This window comes from Aythya ferina, assembly GCF_964211825.1.
Source record: "Aythya ferina genome assembly, chromosome: 1".
In the NCBI taxonomy this organism is placed as follows: Eukaryota; Metazoa; Chordata; class Aves; order Anseriformes; family Anatidae; genus Aythya; species Aythya ferina.
This window is the reverse complement of record NC_140296.1, coordinates 4,081,389-4,102,071: the sequence shown is the minus strand read 5'-3', so window position 1 is coordinate 4,102,071 and position 20,683 is coordinate 4,081,389. Positions and strand designations below refer to the sequence as shown.

Genomic DNA, 20,683 nt, shown 5'->3' with positions numbered 1-20,683 from the left:
TCTTTATTAATGAACAATCAGGGCGCATATCAAATACTTTAGATTTTCATCTGAATTTCTATGAATCTATAAAACGTGTCGGTAGCAATCAGAAAAATAAATCCTTCATCTGAGCCCCAACAGGTGACGTCTTTAGGTCTTTTTAATAGAAACCTGAATCTTTTCACCCTACAAGAATGGAATAAGAAACTTTGCATGAAGACATGGGAACCGTTTCTTTTAATCCTAACAGTGTGAAAAGTAATTTTTAGGATGCCAAATAAATATTAACAATCCTTTTTATAAAGTAATCCCCTTTGGAATCAAGCTAGCTGATTTCCATTGTGCAGCTGTACTCTTTTAGCACAAACAATTCGGTAACAATGTCCATTTACCTAAGCTGCTTCTGATTATCTCTATTAATATACACTTTGACTAAAAAAGGATAAAAAGTCAGCAGATTTCCCCCTCGTATTTATTTGAATTTGATGAACAAAGATAAATGAGAGTCTTATAAAATAACCAGTAGCTTTTTCCTATGAACAGGCGTCCACTGTTTTCGAGACTGTGCTGGTATGCATAAAACTCCAGCCACAAGGCAGCACAGAAATGAAACATGCCATCAAGCCCCACTCCAACAATGTACTTCAGCAGTTGCAAACTTGAATTAGCCTTATTTGGACCAAAAGTTCTTCTAAAATGTTTTATACAATAGAAAATTGTAAAGATCTCCTATCTACAAAGAAATGTCCTCAGATACTCCTCTTGTTAACGGTCAATATCCATATAATTTATAGATGGATTTTGGAGAGACAGCTAACAGTTTACTTCTGTCTCTCCTGGAGAGTTTGTATTGGGATGACATATGGAGAAGTTTAATTTTTAAAGGAAATGTTAAAACAGTAAAATGAGAGGTTGTTCTACCAATCACCTATTCAATATGGCAAGTAAATTCTAAGACTATTTCACTTTAACTCATTCTAAGTAGAAAAATATACTTTTATTTCATATATCCTGTTTCCCACATGTAGATTCTGGAAGAAAAATTCTCATAATTTGATTTTCCTGCAAAATACTGCATGTTCCTGAAAGTTTTCTTCTCATTTTATCAGAATTGTTTGATCTGTGAAACACAGAGTACTGAAGTGTAATGGCACCAAGATAACAAATCGATTTGGATTTCTAAATTTAATAATTTGACCTTGATGGTGATATGATGTTCTCCTTACTAAAGCCAAAATCTTTTTCTTTTTTTTCTTTTTTTTTTTTTAACTTCTTCAAGTACAAGTGTCCTTAAAGGCTGTTTGTTAAGCAGTTGCTGTCATCTTCTTTCTGCACTGCAGGTGAAGCTGCGTGGCCACTGGTTATGGCAAAGGCCAGACAGCATTTTGGGATTTCAGTGTGCATTTTGTCCATACTCCCTGGGCTTCCGTGGGGTTGAGGTTTTCTCGAAGCAGCCACCAATTCTGAGAACTGTGAGTGTGTGGGTGTCTAACCCGGAGTTCCTCAGCTTTGTTTTCCAGGGATGTTGAGCTCCCTGCTGACTCCCTCGGATGTTATGACGAGTGCTGATTGCCATCCACATGCTCAGGCTCCCCAGTCTGGTGGTTGCTTCAGAAAACAGATGCCTCCGTTTGTTTGGCTGCTAAAGGAAGATGGATAATCCTAACACACTTCACAGATTGTATTGAAACCTAATTAAAACCTATCAAGTTTCTTAGTAGATATTACTGACATGCAGGGTATGATTTCCATCATCTTTTTACTCAGTCCTTTTTAGCTTTAGCCTTTTCTGGACTGATGAACAAATTTGAAATATGGATACTGCTTTCCAGCATTAATTTAACAGAGAAACATTTTCCTTTCCCCTCTCAGGCATCCCTTCATGCTGCTCTTCTCCACACTGCCATCCCATTCTGTGACACGTGCCTACCTCACTGTTACTTCCCTTCTCTCTGCTAATGTAATGATGTCTCTTCTCCATCAGTGAACTCATTTTCATTTGTGTTATAATGCAAGACGATTTATTTTTATGTAATGTAATTACACAAGCTCTAATGTTATGCTTTGAACAAAGGGTCATTTTTCTCCAGGTTGCTCTTCCCATATTCCTGTTTTCAAACAAAACAGTTACTGAAGCCAAGAATAACCCTGCCAGTTTTCCTCTCATATCATAAGGATTGGCCACACAAAGTACTCTGAAGACCTCGGGACACTAATAGTCTGTTTCTCAAGATCAGTGTCAGAGATACCAGTACGGTTGGATTACTTCTAGGATCTAAGGCTAATCCAAGATTTTTGTTCCTGTGTTTTGGCAGGAAAGCCCAGTAGTTTCTTTCCAGACGACAGTTTTATAGACTCTGGAGAAATCGATGTTGGCAGACGAGCCACACAGAAGATCCCTCCTGGTATCTTTTGGAGATCTCAGGTGTTCATCGACCACCCAGTGCATCTGAAATTCAATGTGTCCTTAGGAAAGGCCGCTCTGGTTGGCATCTATGGCAGAAAAGGCCTTCCACCATCACATACACAGGTAATGGGACCACGTTTCAATGAAGCAACGCTTGTCTTATAACTTTTGTTCTCATGGCTGTTTTTATTTCAGCTGTTTCTCTCAGGAATTTGCTGCGTGCTTGCAAGACGTTAAAGGTGATAAATCCAGAGAAAGATAAACAAGTGAGAGTTACCAGATTGTCACACGCATTAACCCCATGGGCTGTAGGCTCAGGCAAAGCAGGCGGTTGCCTAAGGCAGCAAGCTGCCAGGGGGCAGAAAAGGTTGTGTGAGGGGATCTGCACAGCACCATCAACCACCACCCTCTCCATCCAGTGCCCCTTGCAACAGCAGCCTCACCAAAAATACATCAAAAATAATTTTTTCATCCCTTGTCCCCATCTTTCATGCCATGCACCCCTCTTTCAGCATCTCCCCTCCCATGGTAAGAGGTGCACGACCCCATTTTCTCACCCTCATGGGAGCACGATTCACTTTTGCCTGCTGTGCTGAAATGCCTTGGGCCAACTCTTCACATTATGCGTGTTGGCTGTCAGATTAGGCTGAGGTTGGTCAGGGCACAGTAACTGGTGTATAACCAAGCAAAATCAAGTCCTTACAGAAAGCCACTCTTACTTCAGCAGGAATCAAGATATGGTTATTATTCTGTAGGGCTAAAATGAAAGCAGTTGCTTTCCTTAACACACCTGGGGAAAAGCTGCGTTGAGGAGTCACTTTCTGGGGAAAGCTCCAAATAACCATTCCCTTACATAAGGATTTTGTACATTAGTTTCTCTACTTTCCATCTCAGTTCGTAAGCTGCTCTTAGCCAGATTGATTAATGCATTAGGGCGTAACTCTGTTTGGCAGTGCGAAACATCTTGCTCCCACTTGCATCAGCAAGTTAGCAAAGTATTACCAGGTTTCTGTTAATGTTCTAACTTACCCTTCTCCTCCATTACTAACGGAAAAGTCCAGCAACCAACACAGCAATTTAAGATTTATAGAAATACACCGTCTTTATTTTCTTTCTAAGCAAACAAATATGTTTATGACAACCTTTCTGGGTAATATGGTATTTTCCACATATTAACACACCTGCAACTTATTTATGTCAAAGAGGTGTCATAAATCTACGCTTTCTCTGCCTGCCTTTCTGCAGAATTAAAATATTTCAGTAGGATCAGCAGGTCATAAATTCAGTGACACAATAGTGCTGTTATTACCCATTTTTAATCAGTCTCTCTTTAAGGGGAGATTGAGACATTTAGAATTTAAACCTCCTGTTTTATTAAAATAATAAGGTCATGCTCACAACAATAATACTAACTGTAGATCAGAAGTCTGTATTACTTTGGCTTTCCTTGTTTGTAATGATTATTAATATCCATTTTGAAACAGAACTTATTACATGAATAGTTTCAATTGTTTAAAGAACAATTATGAAATTTAACACATAAATCTCAAGTAAAGTCTGTTGAATTTAAAGCAAAATGCTTAAGTGGAGCAGGGCATTTCACCCAGCCATAGTAAATGTGTTAATTACTAATGTTTTAAGCAATTAAGAAGCCCACACTGACTTCTTTACTGCTACATTGAATGTGGGATGTGGCACATGTTTGTCAATATTACATGCTGGAGGAGGCAATGCACTTGTACCAAGACCTTGTAAGTGCTGCTTGTAAGTGTGTATAGCCACAAATCAAGAGCTGCCACGTATATAAAAAATCTGCATCTGGACCAAAACATTACCAAAAATTACCAGAGGGACATTTTAATCCAAAAAATAAGAGTAGTAGAAACAGAACCCCAATCCCACCATTATGAAGAAATAACAATGAATCTGCAGATACTGGAACAATATTGATATATTACTAGCTAATACTTAATTCAGTTTTGAAAAGATTCCTTTTCCTAATATTTTTCAAACCTGCTGTCAATTAAAACAGTGTTTTCCTTTTATATCTTTTTATATGAAGTTTAATCCTTAGCACTTCATCTCACCATAATTTATTAGCCTTAGGAGTTATTAAAGAGGTAACCTGCTTTTTGTGTTAACATTGTATCTCATAGTTAAAACATATTACATAAATCTCATTTTTTCTCTTGCATGATCCAGAGTATCTGCTGCACCCTGTAAATCTACCCAGTGAGTTTTATATTTCCAAATTTTATAATGAATTTCACAAACAAGACTTTGGCAAAGCGCAGGCTTAAAGCAGTGATAATCTCCTCCTTGGAAGGGTTGATTTTTTTCCCAGCCTATCTGGTTGATGGCAGTAATAAAATTTGAGCTGACAATCAGATTTTCTTCTGTAGTGGACAATTAGATATTTCTTCTGGTTAGATAATCAATTTTCTGTAGCATGTACCTGTGGACAAACTATTCTCTTTCAGGATCTTTGAGCTGCTGCCTGAAATTGGTAAAATCTTAAAAGTTATAATTTTCCCTTCCAAAACAACAAACTATTCCAGATTGTCTTTGGGAAACTTTGTCTGTGATCACCTATCTACTACTGAAGGTTGCCAGCAACCATGGATATTAATAATCAGAAGAAAGTGAAAACTTCAGATTTCTGTACTGTTAAAAATAGAGCTTGTAGAAGCCAAAAATAATTTACTGGTAACAAAAGGCACTTCTAATTCTTCTCAACAAATTATAATAAAGGTTAAACAATTTTCTTATGGTCAATTAAATTTAATCTTCCCATATCAAATCATTTTTAAACTCTTTAACCTAGGCCAAATTTTTTACATACTAGATTTTAGGGATTGACCATCACAGCTTTGGGAGGCATTTTTTCATTTATACAATTTGAATTTATTAAAGAGGTATTCTGTCTACAATTTTCTTGCTTGCATTAATTCTAATTGTGTATTAAAAATCTATAAATTTATTCAAATGTAATAAAACGTAATGCATTTACGGATTGAATCATATTTACAGTTAGTAACCTAGTAACTTTGCAAAGGCACCAACACCTATCTTGCAAATATTTATAAAAATAAACTTTTACATTTGTCAGGAAGCCCCAGGTAAGCATAACCTGGATTGGGCTGTAACAACAGCAGCTCACTGTAGCTAGATGCCTTGATATTGTTTTCATCCCACTAAGTTTTAAGCATCTAAACATAATATGTAGCAAGCAATAGATGCCCTGAGGGCATCCTCAGAATGGCTGCAAATGTCTGGCTCACACAGTGCTGTTCAGAACAACCTCACGCTTCTGTCCTCTGAAACTTAAAACCACTAGAGTGTCTTATTTTTCTAAAACAAATATGCTTTTTCAATTACATACCTGTAGGCTTTATATTTTGTATGTACATCACATTATCTCAAAACAACAACTCTGCTTCTGTCTTCATAGACAGCCAAAGGAATGCCCTTCACAGGCGTCCTGGCTTTTGCTTTCTCAGAAGACACTGCAGCATCAGATCTGAATGATCTACATGCTAAAATAAGAAAAATGAATAAAGCAAATTCAAAACAGAGTTCAAATAAATAATTAAAATGCAATCATGAGGAATACTCTAGGGTCAAACTTTGTCATTTTGAGTACAAGGTAGGCCATATATAGTTTATTTCTAAATAAATAAATAAATTTGGAAATAAATATTTCTTTTTAACTTAGCAATAGCTGCAAGAGGAGAGGAAATGTCAACAACTCCGTATTTTGGTGGACTTTGAAGAGCATACCAGCCAACGTAATAATTTAACAGAAGCACTCACATTTTGATATGGTAAAGTCAAAAGGAGACCAAATTTGTTGCAACCATTTAGAGCAGCAATATTTGCTGCTGTGCAAAAATAAGTGGTGGTGTTTTTCCCTGTTTTCCTCGCTCCTACCAAAACCAACAACCTTATTTGACTGACTGGGTGAGAGAGGGAAACCCACGGAAAGTCAGGGCACAGAGAAGCATGGCTGTGCCCCAGCTGTTTCGTTCTGCTCACAAAATGTTCTGTTCACCTGAACACAAGATAAGAGTCGGGTTAGATAAGGCTCACTTCACATCTGTGATGTCTGCTAGACTTGTATCTGACTTGTCCCATTAATATATTATCAGACAAAATACAATTATTGCAGAAAGTCGGTGGAGTTATTTAAACAGAGAACAAAAGGTAGTTGTAATGCTAATAGCAAAATCAAAGCAATTGTTCACCTGAAGTCACCCAGGGGAAAAAAAGTTCTTTTGAAGAAAATTTCTAGAAGCCAGCTCGTAAATGGGCCTTTTATACATTAGCTTATCTGTTTTCCATCTTCTATGATCCTTTAACCACTTCTGCTATTGCTTTAAAAAAAAATCCTTACTGGCTAAGGAAAATACTTCTGCAACACCTACACCAGAATTTACTTACAAATACCACTTATCTTTCTCTTGATGATCATAAACAATTCTGGCAAACAGTCTATCCAGTTAGGCTAGATATTTTTTTATCTGCCTATTTTCCTTGTTAGCCAAGACACAAAGAAAATAACAAAAAAGCTTCTGAGTAGCATCTCTTTATCATTACACTCACAGTGCAATTTAGCCACGTTCCCTGGACCTCAGCTTTCCCTGCCTATGTCTCTAGAGAAAGCATGTCAGTAAGGTCAGTGTGCCCCAAATCACTTTCTAAATAAAGACAGTTTCTTGGCCCATATAATTACAGAGAACTACGTTCATATACTTGCTATTTCCAAAATAGTTACTTGCATGTTTTCCAGGAACATACTTGAGTTGGATAGACACCAACAGAGAAAACCTGTTTATGAAAAATCTATATATGTGCATTTCTAATACTCAAAGCAAAATATGTCTGTCTCCTCCATAAAACAAACCAGGAGCAAGAGACCAGGCTTCCTCAGCCCGAAATTCACCCAGCCATTGCTCTTTTTTATGTTTCAGTTTGACTTTGTCGAGCTCCTTGATGGAAGACGCCTGCTAACGCAGGAGGCGAGAAGCCTAGAAGGACCTCAGCGGCAGCACAGAGCCTTTGTGCCCTTGTCCAGCCACGAGACGGGGTTTATCCAGTATTTGGATTCAGGCATATGGCATTTAGCCTTCTACAATGATGGCAAGGAGTCGGAAGTGGTTTCTTTTCTTACGACTGCTATTGGTAAGGATTTCCTGTTTTATTCCTCAGCTGGCTGCCTCGAGGCCAGGTATTAATGCGCATACTCAAATTGCACGGTACCTTTGTGTGGCTGGGGAGAGAAGGCTTGTAGAGGATGTGTTTAGCGACAGGCTGAATGCTGTTAGGCCCTAACTACCCCGTAAGTATTTTGTATGCCTTTTAAATAACTATATCCAGAAGGAGATTCTACCTACTGCCAAAGTTGGATTACAAGCTTGAAATTCCCTGCTTCGTTTTGCCTTTGATCTCATTTTTATTTAGCTTCTTTTTTTTTCCCTTCCTGGAGCAGAGGTATAGGAATGATTGAAGAGCACAGAGCAACACCATGCAACAGTTTTGTGTGACAGTCCTGCCTTTGAGCACTGTCAAAATTACTGCAGCAGGAGTTCAGGCAGAGCGCTGGGGTTAAAACCACCAAAGAGCGCTGCAAGGCTTAGTAGTAGGAACCACGATAACAGGCATCTCTATTTCTCCTTGCTAACAGAAAGAAGCTGTGATTTCTTAAGAAGTACAAATTAACAGGTTTCTCAGTTTCTCTGGCAGTAAAGTGCCCTGCCAGTTCAGCACGCAGGCACTGATTAGTTGCTGTCCAAGGAGGAAAGGATGCTGCCTGCGGACTGCTTGACAGCCCGGCACACTGGGCATTCTTACTTCCCTCTGTAAATACCAGAATCTCTTTCTGATTCAATAATGTTTAATTTTAAATTTACTGACCCGCAGAACCTTTTCATATCCCCAGATTCGTTTGGTTGTAATTTAAAGATTGCTCCATAAAACTAGCACTCAGCTTTCTGCTCGCCACCATGATTGCTTAATGGAATTTTTTTTTTCTTTGCTGAAAAAAGCAGACTCGGTCCAAAGCTGCCGTTAATCCCTCTCCCAGAAGAGGCATTGGTGTTGAGTCTCAGCTGTCTGCAATAGTTACCTAAGAGCTATGGGCTGTGATTTGTCTTGGCAGGTTAATTAAAAGTTTAGGTCTTACTAAAGCAGTCATTAAGATCCCAATATTCACTCTTAGTGCGAAAGTTTGTCCAATGCAGAAGTGGAAACACTGCTGTAATACTCTGTGTTAAATTTAAAACCTGGGACTTGACGTGTTCGATGCTGTTCACAGTTAAGCAACACCAGAAACAGTTGCACGTTAGCTTATGAAAGCCTGGCTCTGCAGAATGCAGATCTCCTTTCATTTAGTTTGCTGTTGCAGTGATGGGATTTGAGCCTTTCCTTACACTGACCACCTTCTGCCCAGAATAGCCTCCAGATATCCTTCTGTGCGTGACTTTATTTTCCTGCTCTAGGAATTCCTCCGGTTTAAAACTTCCCAGCACGAGAAATCAGTAAGGCTCTCGGAGAAGAAAACATTTTTAAAGCACAGTCACTAGTTGCTCGTGTTTTCGAAGTGATGCTAAATGAGGTTCTAGCCAGACTTTTCTCCCTGCCTCATTGCACTAACATAGAAAAAAAAAAGGGTAAAACATTCAGAACCTGTCTTTGAGCCATGTGGGTGAGGAGCGTGTCAGCTTGTCTTTAAGGCAATATTTTCTTGTTTACCCTCTGCTGTACCTTTGCGACCACGTGAGAAGCAGAACAGGCCATGATACATTCCCTGTTGACCTCGAATCATTCTGTCATCAGTACAAGGAAGTTTTCTTTTGCAGTACAGAAAAATAGAGCTTTTCCCCATGCATGGGAGCCACTTTGCCCACTGGCAGCTGTGCACAAAGCTTTAGTGTACAAGAGAAGCTGGTTAGGTACAACCCCCTCATTCTGCAATAGGTTAAACATTTACTTAAGGAAGATGTGGCTTCCTGACTTGAATTTGGCCAGATAAATGCAGCATTTTTGAAAGTACTATAAATTGCAATATCCTTACTGGGTAAGTACCTTTCTCCTTAGTCTAGGTTTCAAGAGCTTGTTTAAAGAAAATCAGGGCAGGTGTTCTGTGTAAATGCATTGCGTTGCTTCAGAGCCTTTCTAGTGTATTCATGAGGTCTGGCAAGGCAGGGTTGCTACATTTCAAGTCTACCCATACTGAAGTACTGTGGTGTTACAATTTTTGCGGGTGCCAGGGTAAAGAGGATGTAGCTGACACGGTGTTTATGACGCAGGGCGTAAAATGGCAGCGCCAACCAAATAAATCAAGTCACACACAACGCGAGCCCTTAGATCTGTGTGGGGTGAGGAAGCTGCATCAGAGACAAGTTGCCATTTTATGTGATTTGTGTGGCGGGAGCACGCAGAAAAATCTCCCTTTATTATTGCACAGACACGGTGCTTACAGTGAGAGGGTGTTTGGAAAGTGTAGCAGGGATGCAGGGAGAAGTAGGACCCGGTGATGTGAGCAGAGAAGCAGCAGCCTGGAACTCCTGGATTCTGATTGATGTGCAAATCCTGACCCAGCCCAAACTCATGCTTCAGCTGCTCCCCGTGTACAACCGGCGAGAGTGACATTTCCCCAGAGATGCTGCGAGGGTGATAGAACTGCTGGGAAAATGCATTAAGCATTAATTAATAATCACGGGTAATGGTAGAAAGTACAAAATTGATAATGGTGATCATGATGATGAGTGCATAAGGCCAAACCGTTCAGTCTTTCCTCCCGTGGGCATAAGGACTCACCTGAGTCAAGGGCTGTAGCTTTTACGACAGCACAAAAGTGTTGAATGGTAAGGATGCTGATTTTCCAAGTTTATTTGCTATGTTCCAATAAACCAAACCTTTCTGAGCCAGTAAAATCATCACAGGCTCCGTATGACAATATCAAGTGAAATGACTGTGCAGTGCTTGTCTGGAATGATTCAGCCTTCCACTATTTTAGTGAAAACTGGAGAAAAATTGAAAGAAAAAAAAGCATCTCTATTCCCCATCTGATAGCACATTTAATTCCATAAATTGTGAGGCTGTCCATCATACTGTTTTGGAATTCGGCGTAGCTGTAAGTAAATCCACTCGGGAACATTAGCACTGATTTTAAGGGCAGGAGATGACAGTTCAGCCTGTTTTCTAAAAGGACGCAGAACCATCATCGATACAGAGTTAGGTGGTGTCAAAATCTGTGCCTGTTCCATGTCGTTGCACGTGAACCCGGGGAGAATACAGAATCGTAATGCCTGTCAGAGCTTATACTTCCACGTAATACAGGCAATTCAGGCGGAGGGAAATAAGATTATTCTAGAAAAGTTTCCAGCTTTTAATAACATTTTTATATCCCATTCCTCTGAATTACAATGCAAGACATTATAAAGGAACAGACAATCAAAGTCTCTCAATAATAAATTAACCTTTTTTGGAAATGACATTGGCAGCACTTTCTGAAATTTCTAATAGAAACACTTCTCTGAAAAGTGCTCTGTGGGTTCACCTCTGCCTGGTAGAGGTGATTTATTCAGAGCAATCTGGCATAAGTGGAGCAAAATAGTAGGCTGAGGAATCACCTGGAATCAGCACATCTGAGACAGAGATGTTGGCCAAAATCTGCTCAGGAGAAGTGAGAAACATCTAAGAGCCTGAAAACATCTACAGAGTGGGAGGGAGAAAGTCTCCCAGCACCTGTTAGTGCTGAGCTCAGGCAAGCTGGGCTGTGCAGGGCCACTGAGAAATCAAAAGAAAAGCAAAATCAGCTGTCTGGGAGAAGAGAGCATCTCTGTTTACCATCGTGTCACCCACCAAGCAGCAGGAAACACATGTATGACACCTGTGAGAGGCTGCAAGGTTTTATCTCACTTTTATCTTCTGCAAGAGACAGTGCTTGAGTTTAGGAACAGATCCACTGTTCCTCCTGCCCTCTCTGCTATCCGTAAAGAAAACTGCTGTAAGTACTTCCCTCCACCAACATACCAGCAAGCTGACAGTGATATTTATACGGGGCTGCCAGCACATACAGCACTTCACAGTATACATCACAAGGCGAGCTCCCTTCCTGCAAGAGCCTAAAATATAACAACCCCCTAGGACAGCACTTCACACACAAGAAGGATGGCAGGAGAGGAGCACTTCACAGTAGGACTGAGCTTAGGGAGGAGGGAAAAAAGGGCAGGGCACAGAGGCAAGCATGGGACTGGGACCTCTCCCAAGTGTGAGAGGTGACAAGAGTGGCTCTTCTTCAGCTCTGAGCAAAAAGTGCCCTAGTGTTTAGCTTGTTCTTAACAGAGGGAGAGGGAAAAGACTGAGCAAATAAGGTTTGCCTCACTTACACTCTCTGCCTATGTGTATGCTAACTTAAACTACCAACTTCCAATTCAGAGGGGATGCCCAAGTGTGATCCACTTCACTCTCAAAGCCGTTCACGTTATTTACACTTGCTTTGCTAATGTCTGAGAAAGTCTAAATTGGTTTCATGTAAATATTGAGGAGTCAGGAGACTGTGAAGACTGGTGTGAGCTGTGATCTGCTCTGACTTCTGCTTTCCTCTAGCTCCCTAAGGCCTGCGTTACTTGCTTTAAACTCCCCTGGGTACAGTTAGATCCTCAGGGCTCCGAATGAGGAAAAGTGGATTTCACGTCCCAGCTACTCTTTTATGAGCTTGTCCTTCAAGCATATCCAGCAAAAGAGTTGGCACATGCCAAAAGTGTCGCAAGTACTTGAGCTGAATCAGGACCTTTAACTGTTAATGGGACTCCAGCTGCTCCATGGAAGTGCTCAGTTACTACAGGCGGTGTTCTCCTCTGCTGCATGAATGGGGTCACCTTACTCCATCCCCTGTTTCACAGAGGCACTTCTGAGCATTTCCACCTTGTGGTAATCCTCTAGAGCTATTTAATAGCCTGTCCTATCCCAGACTCAAAACTCCTTCTGTTTGCACAGAAAAAAGAAAATAATATATATGTACAAGAACCACAGCTGGGAAAAAAGTCACAACTTCACTTTTAATGTTTCTAATCTCTCTCCTGAAAAATAACAACAGGGCTTTGCGTGCAAAATAACAACAGGGCTTTGCACGCTCTGCAAATAGTTCTTTGCCTTTGGCTCTCTGTGTCCCATTACTTGACAGACATTCAGATGGCTATGTCCCACTGCTAAGCCCTCTCTTGACAGACGCTCAGATGGTCAGTGCTTTTTTTGATTACTCTCTCGTGACCACCACCCCTTTTATTGATCTTTCTTTCCTTGTGTTTGGCTTCAATTAGCTTTTACCCAGCTTCTCTGAGTAAGCGTAGGTCTCAGGTAGAAAATGTACACGCTCCCTCAGTTCAGCTAGGAGGCAATAAAGGTGTTTATGAGTCCCTGCCAGGCTCAGAGTGTCCTTAGTTTTCTTCCTCATGAATTTGATCTCACGAATGATGTTAGGCTGACAGCTCTGCTTGGCTGAAACCTTCCATTAATTCACAAATCAGCCTCAGGTTATGCTGCAGCACTGCAAGGCACCTTCCACCTGGCCACGGGGCACAAGGTCCTTTGGGGAGAGGTGAGTTAGTCCATGCAGGAGGATGGAGAGAAGACAGGAGATCTCCTTCACCATCACAGTCAAACCCAGCCCAGCTTGCTAGGCAGGGCTTTGCCCTGGGAGATGGCACTGGGGGAGCTCCCTCCATCTCAGCTTTTTAGGAGCTGCAGGAATTCCCCCCTCCAAACAAGTGCAGCAGAGTGGTGGGTGAGATTTTCTTTCTTTCTTCAGGGTTATGTGCAAAATTAATCTGTAGAGAACTTAATAAAAAGCAACCAGAGCCTGAGCCCAGATCTGGGAACCGAAGGAGGGCTGTGGGGTGGTGAAACTTTTCACATCAGTTTGTAATCCCCGTGGCCAGAGGGTTTTGTTTGCAGTTCCCAGCTGAACACTGATGATGTTTTTAAATGGATAGTGATAAGACCCTCAAAACCTCAGCAGCCAGAAGGCAATGATAACTTTATCAGTGCCCCCTAAATCTTTTCACCTCTGTCTCCATCCCAGAAATTGATGAGCAGTCTCATTTCCAGATGAAGTGAGCCGAGAGGAGGAGGATGTCCTGGTATTGGAGTTTATCTCCCTGACTGCCTTTGCGTGTGACTGTCAGCAGATCAAGCATTTCTCCCAGATCCTAAATCCCCTTCAGTCAGTAATGTTTTTGCCTGATCCCATGGCACACAGTTCCCCAGATGTTACCTGCTGCTTTCTGCCTGTTTCTGCTGGAGCCGAAGCGCTTCCAAGAAACCTGAAGTCAGACCAATCATTTCAAATCTAGATGTTATTTGTGGTGACCTTTTTCTCCCTGCAAGTGTCTAAAACAATTCTTACATAATTACCCTGCTTCCCAAGTTATAATGGCAGGCAAAATTATTATTTCAGGATTTTTCTGCTGAAGACTTAAGGCATCTCTAATAAAAGAGAAATTAGGGACACATCTCAGAGATAATTAAATAATAAGAAGCCTGGAAAGGTCAGATACTTGGCTGTGAAATCTTCTGCCACTGCTCTTTCCATATACAGCATATCTCTTCATTGATGTCCTTTAAGAAAAAGCTAGAAATATAAAATTGCAGTGTGTAAAGCTAGCTTAGCTTTAAAATAAAGATAGAATAACTCATTTAATGGTACACTTGAGCTTTTTCTTTTTTCCTTCTTTTTAAAGAAATGGTTTGTATCTGTACACTCTTCTTTCAATAGATCTAATGATTACAAGTGATAATTTGGGTGGGAAAATGGAGAGACAAGCAGACATATATTTGCATTTATATCATTGTACAAAGGACATTAAGCCACATCTGTAAAAATTGCTCGGATGCCAGTGTGTATTCATTTCAGTAGAAGTTAGATGTCTGAATAACTCTAATGATCCAGATTTGTTGTTTTTTTGTTTTTGTTTTTTTTTGATCATGCTTCAAAATAGTAGAGAAGCACAGGTAGGTTTGTCTTTTTGGAAAGCTTTGCCTACATCTGCACTTACATGGCCCGGTGGCCTTGAACTTGCCCATCAGCGTGCTGCTTGCAGGCAGGCAAGTTCTCTTGATCCAACAGAGCTTGTACAAAAGACTTATCGATTGGGGTAATTACTTCGGTTTTGGGGTCAAGAAAAGGCTTATTTAATACCGAAGGTAAAGCCTTCCTCTTTCCTTCTGTTGTTTCTGTCCCTTTCTTTCAGTTCATTTCTTCAGAGCAGCACAATTCTGCCTTAATGGCACGACGTACGGCGCTATCGGAGGGTTTCTGGAGAAACGTGCAAAGCAGTGCATATGGTTTTTGTTTCTGCAGTTTTGTATATAGCTCTTTCCGTGCACCCCAGACTGCAGGCTAATGTAAGCACAGCTTGGTTTATCCCTGCCTTGGATTACCGAGCAGCTCCATGCAGACTTTTCTTTCCGTGAACGCTCCCCTGCTACAGCACAGAAATGAGGCTGTGGGAGTTACACGTCCACTTTGGCGAACAAAAGGAGAACCCTTTCTGTGCTAGAACAACTGACTATTTTAAGCCTTACTTTTCCAAAGGCTGTATTTAATTGTATTTACATGCAGGCCTTTAATTGACCACATGAGAGAACAGAAGCCAAGGAGCTCGGCACCGCAGGAGTTACCAGCCCGGTCTCCCCTTCCACACGGGGCCCAGGGGGATGAGGAGGACACAGTCTGTGCAGTAACTCCTGGCATATGTTGACTTCTAAAATGATAACGGCTGTTCCCTGTATTAGACGTGCGACTGCTTGCCTTATCTAAGTGCTGCAACAGTCTGAGAAAGAGTTATATAAATTATGCTAAACTGATTTCTGGCTCGGAGGCTTGCTGGAGGCTCCGAGAAGGAACGTGATTTGACCAAGCTTGTGCAGCCAGTTGGCTAAAGGCAGACGTGGAGCCAGGAGTTCTGTTTTTTCTCTGGCCTTGATCTCAGACCACGGAGAGCTCAATGCAAGGAGTCGAGGGCATCCCTGCGAGGAGGGGTAGCTCCAACAAAAAGCCTGGGAGAGACTCAGGCCCTTCTGTAGCAGCAGCTGGAGACCAGGTGTCGTACTTTCGGGTATGTCCACAGACCCAGACACCCACCTTTTTGCAGCATATTGGAACCTCACGTATCAGTCCTTCCAGCTACTGCATCCCGATTTATCAGGCTGGAATTATTTGCTAAAGACTTCATGTTAAATGAAACTTAGTCTTTAATGCGCCCAAAATGTTAACATCGCCACGGTCTCACGGCATTTGTTTGACCAAATGAGTTCACACTGGAGGTCCTCTTTGTGTGTATGCAGGAATGGATTGCCTCCTTTTCCCTAGAGTGCTCTAACTTACAACATTGCTTAAAATTAAACCGAAGGCCAGCTTTAGCCTTGCCCCAAGCTGCAAGAGCAGGAATCATAATGTACTGAACACAAAGTAACTCCCCCTTGCCAGCGCAGCTCCAGAAGTTGAACCCTGAAGGCTGAATAATTGTTGTTTCCTGTATTAGTTTGTAACAATTTATGAGAGTGGGAAGGAACAAAAAAATTCCTTGCAGTCCCTTGGGCAAACTGGGGATATGAGGGTTTCATTTACAGGAGTGAAATTCAGGTTTAAAAATACTCCAGCTGCAAAGAAGAAAAGCAATGCAGAAAAAGAGCGTTCACGAGGTGTCTTTCGGGATCTCCCCAGCCTTGTAATACGTCGTGGTCCCTGAGGCTAAAGGGTTATCATGCTTTTAAGGTGCATCTTAGAAGGAGGAGGAAGAAGGCTTCACTCCAAGGGCTGCTCTGTTTAGAATCATTCATTGAAAATTTTCCCAACTAACTTCTAAGCTGCGATCACATTTCAACGTAGAACAGAAGGATTTTTATTTTTTTTTTGTATAGTCAATGTATGATTCCTTAAGAACTGTATTTCATAGCCCCTTTCAGGCTTTTAGCATTGCTCACATTCTCAGGGAATAAAAGTGTTCCCTGTATATCCCTATGAAGAGCAGAAATGCATTAGTGGGGTTTTCTAAAAGGTGCCTCCGTTCTGGTCCCAGAGAAGTGAAAGGAGATTTTACCATTAACTTAAATGGTAGTATACATAAAGCAGTGCCCTGGTGCTTTTGAAATCCCATTACACCTTATGCTTTCAACCATCTGATAGCTGTAGATTATAAGGCGTTTTGCACTGGAGAGATTTCTTAAAAAGGAAGCAGTAAGAGAAAGGAATGAGGCAGTGAGATAAAGCTCTCCCTCAAACATAAACCAAATTCAGACCAAATGTGTCACGGGCTTCTGGAACAAGTGGGCTTGTTCTCCTCATTATTTACTCCCCAAACTGTTCCCATTTGGTCCCAGTTTCTGTGGCACAGAAGTTCAAAAACAGTGCACACAAAGCTGTTTTTGTAGTATTTCCAGCTGGGTTTGGAGTCAAATGTGCTTGAAGTAGTGAGAGAATGACTGATATTATTGTGGTGAGAGCCATTTGAGTACCTGGATAGATATCTCAAGCCAGGCCTGGAAGCACAAGTGCAGACATCTCAAGGGAAATTGGGCTCACATGTACTGTGGAATTTGGCAAACTCAGCAGGTCTTGATGGTTTCGATAAGCACCCCAAGCTGATGCTGAAGGCCAAAATTTTTGTGCTTCGCCATCACCTTTTACAATGATCCAGACTCCGGAGCCGCTGCTGGAGCAGGTACATGCTGTCAGTACAGTGATGGGGACATATATCTGCCATCAGAAATGTCTTTTTATTATCATTTTAAATTCTTATGGGTAGATAGCTGGGTCAGAATGACATGCAGTTGGATGCTATGATCGTCGTACTTCACTCTGACTTTCCAGAGTCCGGAGTGACTTAAGGAGCTGTTCAGAAGAGCTCTCTGCCTGTTGCCCTCTTCCTAATTTAGCATCCTGCTACCTGCATGTGAAGGTTAGCATTCCACTGGGATCCGAGAGCAAAACAGGGCTATATGCACGGATCCTTAATTAAAACAGACCTCCCAGCCTTCAGAAAAAGGAAAAAAAATATCAAAATCTGGCACAACATCAAGTGGCATTAGGAGTATCAGCATCACGCTAGGTGCCCTACAGAAGAGGAAACTGTGAAAGAGCACTCAGAAATAATGACTGAGTTTCCATGATGCTGTCAAGACTTTCGCATCCCTGGCTGCCAGGTGTGGATTACTTGAGCTAGAAATGTAAAAGCCTTAAAAAACACAAATGAAGCAGAAAAATCGAAATCTCAGCAGGTGAGGATGTACCCTAAGAAGGAATCAGTCCTTTCAAACTTCAGCCCAGAAAGGAAGAGGAGGAGCAAGAGCATGCCGGACCCAGCATTTTCCCATTTCCTTTGTTTTCAGAGCCTTTTTATTTATGTATTTATTTTCTTTCTTTCTTTCTTTCTTTCTTTCTTTCTTTCTTTCTTTCTTTCTTTCTTTCTTTCTTTCTTTCTTTCTTTCTTTCTTTCTTTCTTTCTTTCTTTTTTGACTCAAAATGTCAAGTCTGATGTTTCAGATATCTGAAGCCTGTTTTATCCCCTCTCACCTCCACGTCTCTCTCGGCATTGTTATCACAATTACAAGAGCAGGTGACAGTTCTCTAAGCTCAGAATCCTACTACCCTGCAGTGAAATTCAATTGAGTAGCATCATTTCTTTGAAAAATAAACAAGACTGCAAGCTCTGCAACTGGGAAGTAAATTAAATGCTGGCTTGTGTTCACGGAGCTTCGGAATCTTCTTTGCCTTTCATGTTATACTGCCTGACTTCCTATTAAAAATTACCGCTAATACAGTCAGGGCAGTGACAGGGAGCATTTTTGTGAAGGAGACACATAGCAATGAGCTTGTAGGTGACAGCTTTATCCTGGACGAGCGCTAGATCTAAGAAAAATAGTATGTGGTGAGGCAGCATAAAATAAGGTGAAGTAATGTGGAGTCCCTTCACCCTCCCCTGACACGTAATTCATGTCAGGTGAGAGGGATGTCGTGCACTCCTGATGGCCCCTTCGCATCGATGAGGCTCACACAGGGGATTTCAAGGTTAGATATGTGCCATGGAGTTTAATTACCTGCTGCCCTGCTCCACCTTCATTGCAACGCCTCTTCTGTAGCCAGGGGAAGATGACTAGGCAAAGAATAGGCAGTCAGGAACGAATTCCTTCTGTATGGCAGTAAATATATCGTTTTATTTGATACAGTGAACAATTCTCCTTCATGAAGTTGTCCAGAAATTGTTTTTCTTCTTATTTACTTCCATTTTTAATTAATGCACCAGTGTGCAGAAGGTTGAAGTTTATAAGGAAAGCCTCTATTAAACCAATCAGTGTATGCAAAGTATCTCCTAGGTTTTGGTAGATACAGCAATTGTCTTCAGGCTCAACAGCTTCATTTATCTTCTCAGCAGCGCAAATCAAAAGATTTTGAGGACACTTCTTGTGTAGAGGTGTAGACTGCTAGCTGAAGAGGCCAAACAATGAGGATACCTAAATATTACCAAAAAAAAAATATTAAAAAGCCGTTTTCTTTGCATATCACTTCTCATATATAATATTCTCATCATTAAAACAAGTTTCATTCTTTGCACCAGAGATTTTTATTAACACTGATGCATTAAAGTGCAATTTTTTTACACTTCAGTGCTATTGATACCTGGTTTTGACACCAAACACTGTTCAGACCAACTCTTTGAGGTTATCAAAGGAAGTGGTTACATCTGAATTCGTGCAACCACACTGCCCTGAATGGCATTTAATCAGTTCTTAGAAAGCTGTCCTGGCGCTTATTAACTCCCAGGAAAGCTACCGTCTTCAATTGCCAGCTACATAACTATTTTTTCTTTGCCAATAGATAGTTGCCTCTAAATGCCGACGGAATGATGATGCTTGGTGGCAAGTGTAGGCTATAAAATATTTAGCTTTAACACACAATTGTGTTACTGCAGCCTCTAATAGGATTTGGTGTCGGGCAAACATCTGCCTTGGCCTCTGGCCCAAAGATACAGAAACAAGCTATTAAGTTGAACGTTGCATAGTAAATAAATAAGGTGGATATGCTGCTAAAGTATCCGTACCACTGACCAACAAGCACGGTAAGTACCTAAGAGAGAAGTCCATCAAGAGTCTAATAATTTGTCTGTCGTCTTCGTGCATTTATTGCAGTTCATCTGAATAAAGTTAAGTCGGGTAGGTAATTGCAAGCCAGATGAACATCTTTATAGAGCTCACCACAGCAGAGTTGGCTTTCGCGGGGCTTTTTGTCAGCAGCAAATGGTCCCCTGAGCACACCATTAGCCTGGGAGCTCCGTCACTGGCACGAGTCAGCTGGTGATCTCAAGCAAATGGCATTATTTGTCTCTGCTTCAGATTGCCAGCCTGAAAAAAAGTGGGAATGGTAACAATTAGCAATTTCCTATTGAGCTTAGTGATATCCTTAAATGACAGCGTAGTGTGAAGTCTTTATTATGGGTACGGGCAGGATCATGCCAGTTCATAGCTTCTCACAGGCTAAGTGCTGATTGCACAAGGGAAACAAGCAATGAGACAAAGATTTGGCCAAGTTTCCTTCAAAATCTAGCAGCTGTGAGAGTACTTGGACCAAAAAGGTCCCCAGAGAAAATGGGAAGAAAAAACAACAACAATGAATAAGTCAACATGGTGCATGCTGGTTTGCTCCAAACCATCATCTTCTTTCTTCTTGCTTTGATAATTAAAGCCCTTGAGTGGGGAGCACCTTAGAAGAGCTTTTCTCTCGGAGATGTGTAGGTTTCACACTTAGCAAGCGTTTTCCCTATCTCCTTTTTGTTAATGTAGAAGCATTTTTATATCTTCTCCTGGGTGAGGAAGGCTGGACGAGGACAGGGAATAGCTCAGACAAGGCATTCCTGCGCTGTTCTCCAGACTGAGACAGTGTGGGTCTGCAGGCGATGTGTCTCATGTCATTACTCCTTCTCTCAGAGATCTGCATGTTTACAGTATTTACTCAGGAAATTACTTGTTTTTTTTCAGTTGCTAATTAGATTTCAAAGCTGGCAGGACAATTACTTCCGTACTCAAGCTTCTGCAACCTCCATTGGAGGCCACACCACCTCGAGTTTTGCTCATCTGTCCCCATCGTGAGTTGTTTGCTTTCAGGAGGTTTGGAAGGTGGCATGGAAGCTGCATTTTCAGTCTTCTCTGTGGCCAATCTAGCAAAACCGTATGAGGGCATCACGCACGGCTGACCTTCCAATTAATAATCTTTGCCCTCACCAGCTGGTGGCAATC

The 20,683-nt window shown here is 41.3% G+C and overlaps 1 protein-coding gene across 8 annotated transcripts in view; it reads left to right on the top strand.

Annotated features, from left to right (window-relative positions):
- Window positions 1-20,683, top strand: part of TENM4 (teneurin transmembrane protein 4) — a 1,677,033-nt gene that overhangs the window by 1,500,149 nt on the left and 156,201 nt on the right. For all 8 annotated transcript variants that reach the window (XM_084535211.1, XM_084535210.1, XM_084535214.1 and 5 more), the window contains 2 exons: window positions 2,298-2,512; window positions 7,360-7,570. In XM_084535211.1, the coding sequence (XP_084391337.1) occupies window positions 2,298-2,512; window positions 7,360-7,570 (426 nt within the window). The remainder of the gene's footprint in view (window positions 1-2,297; window positions 2,513-7,359; window positions 7,571-20,683) is intronic.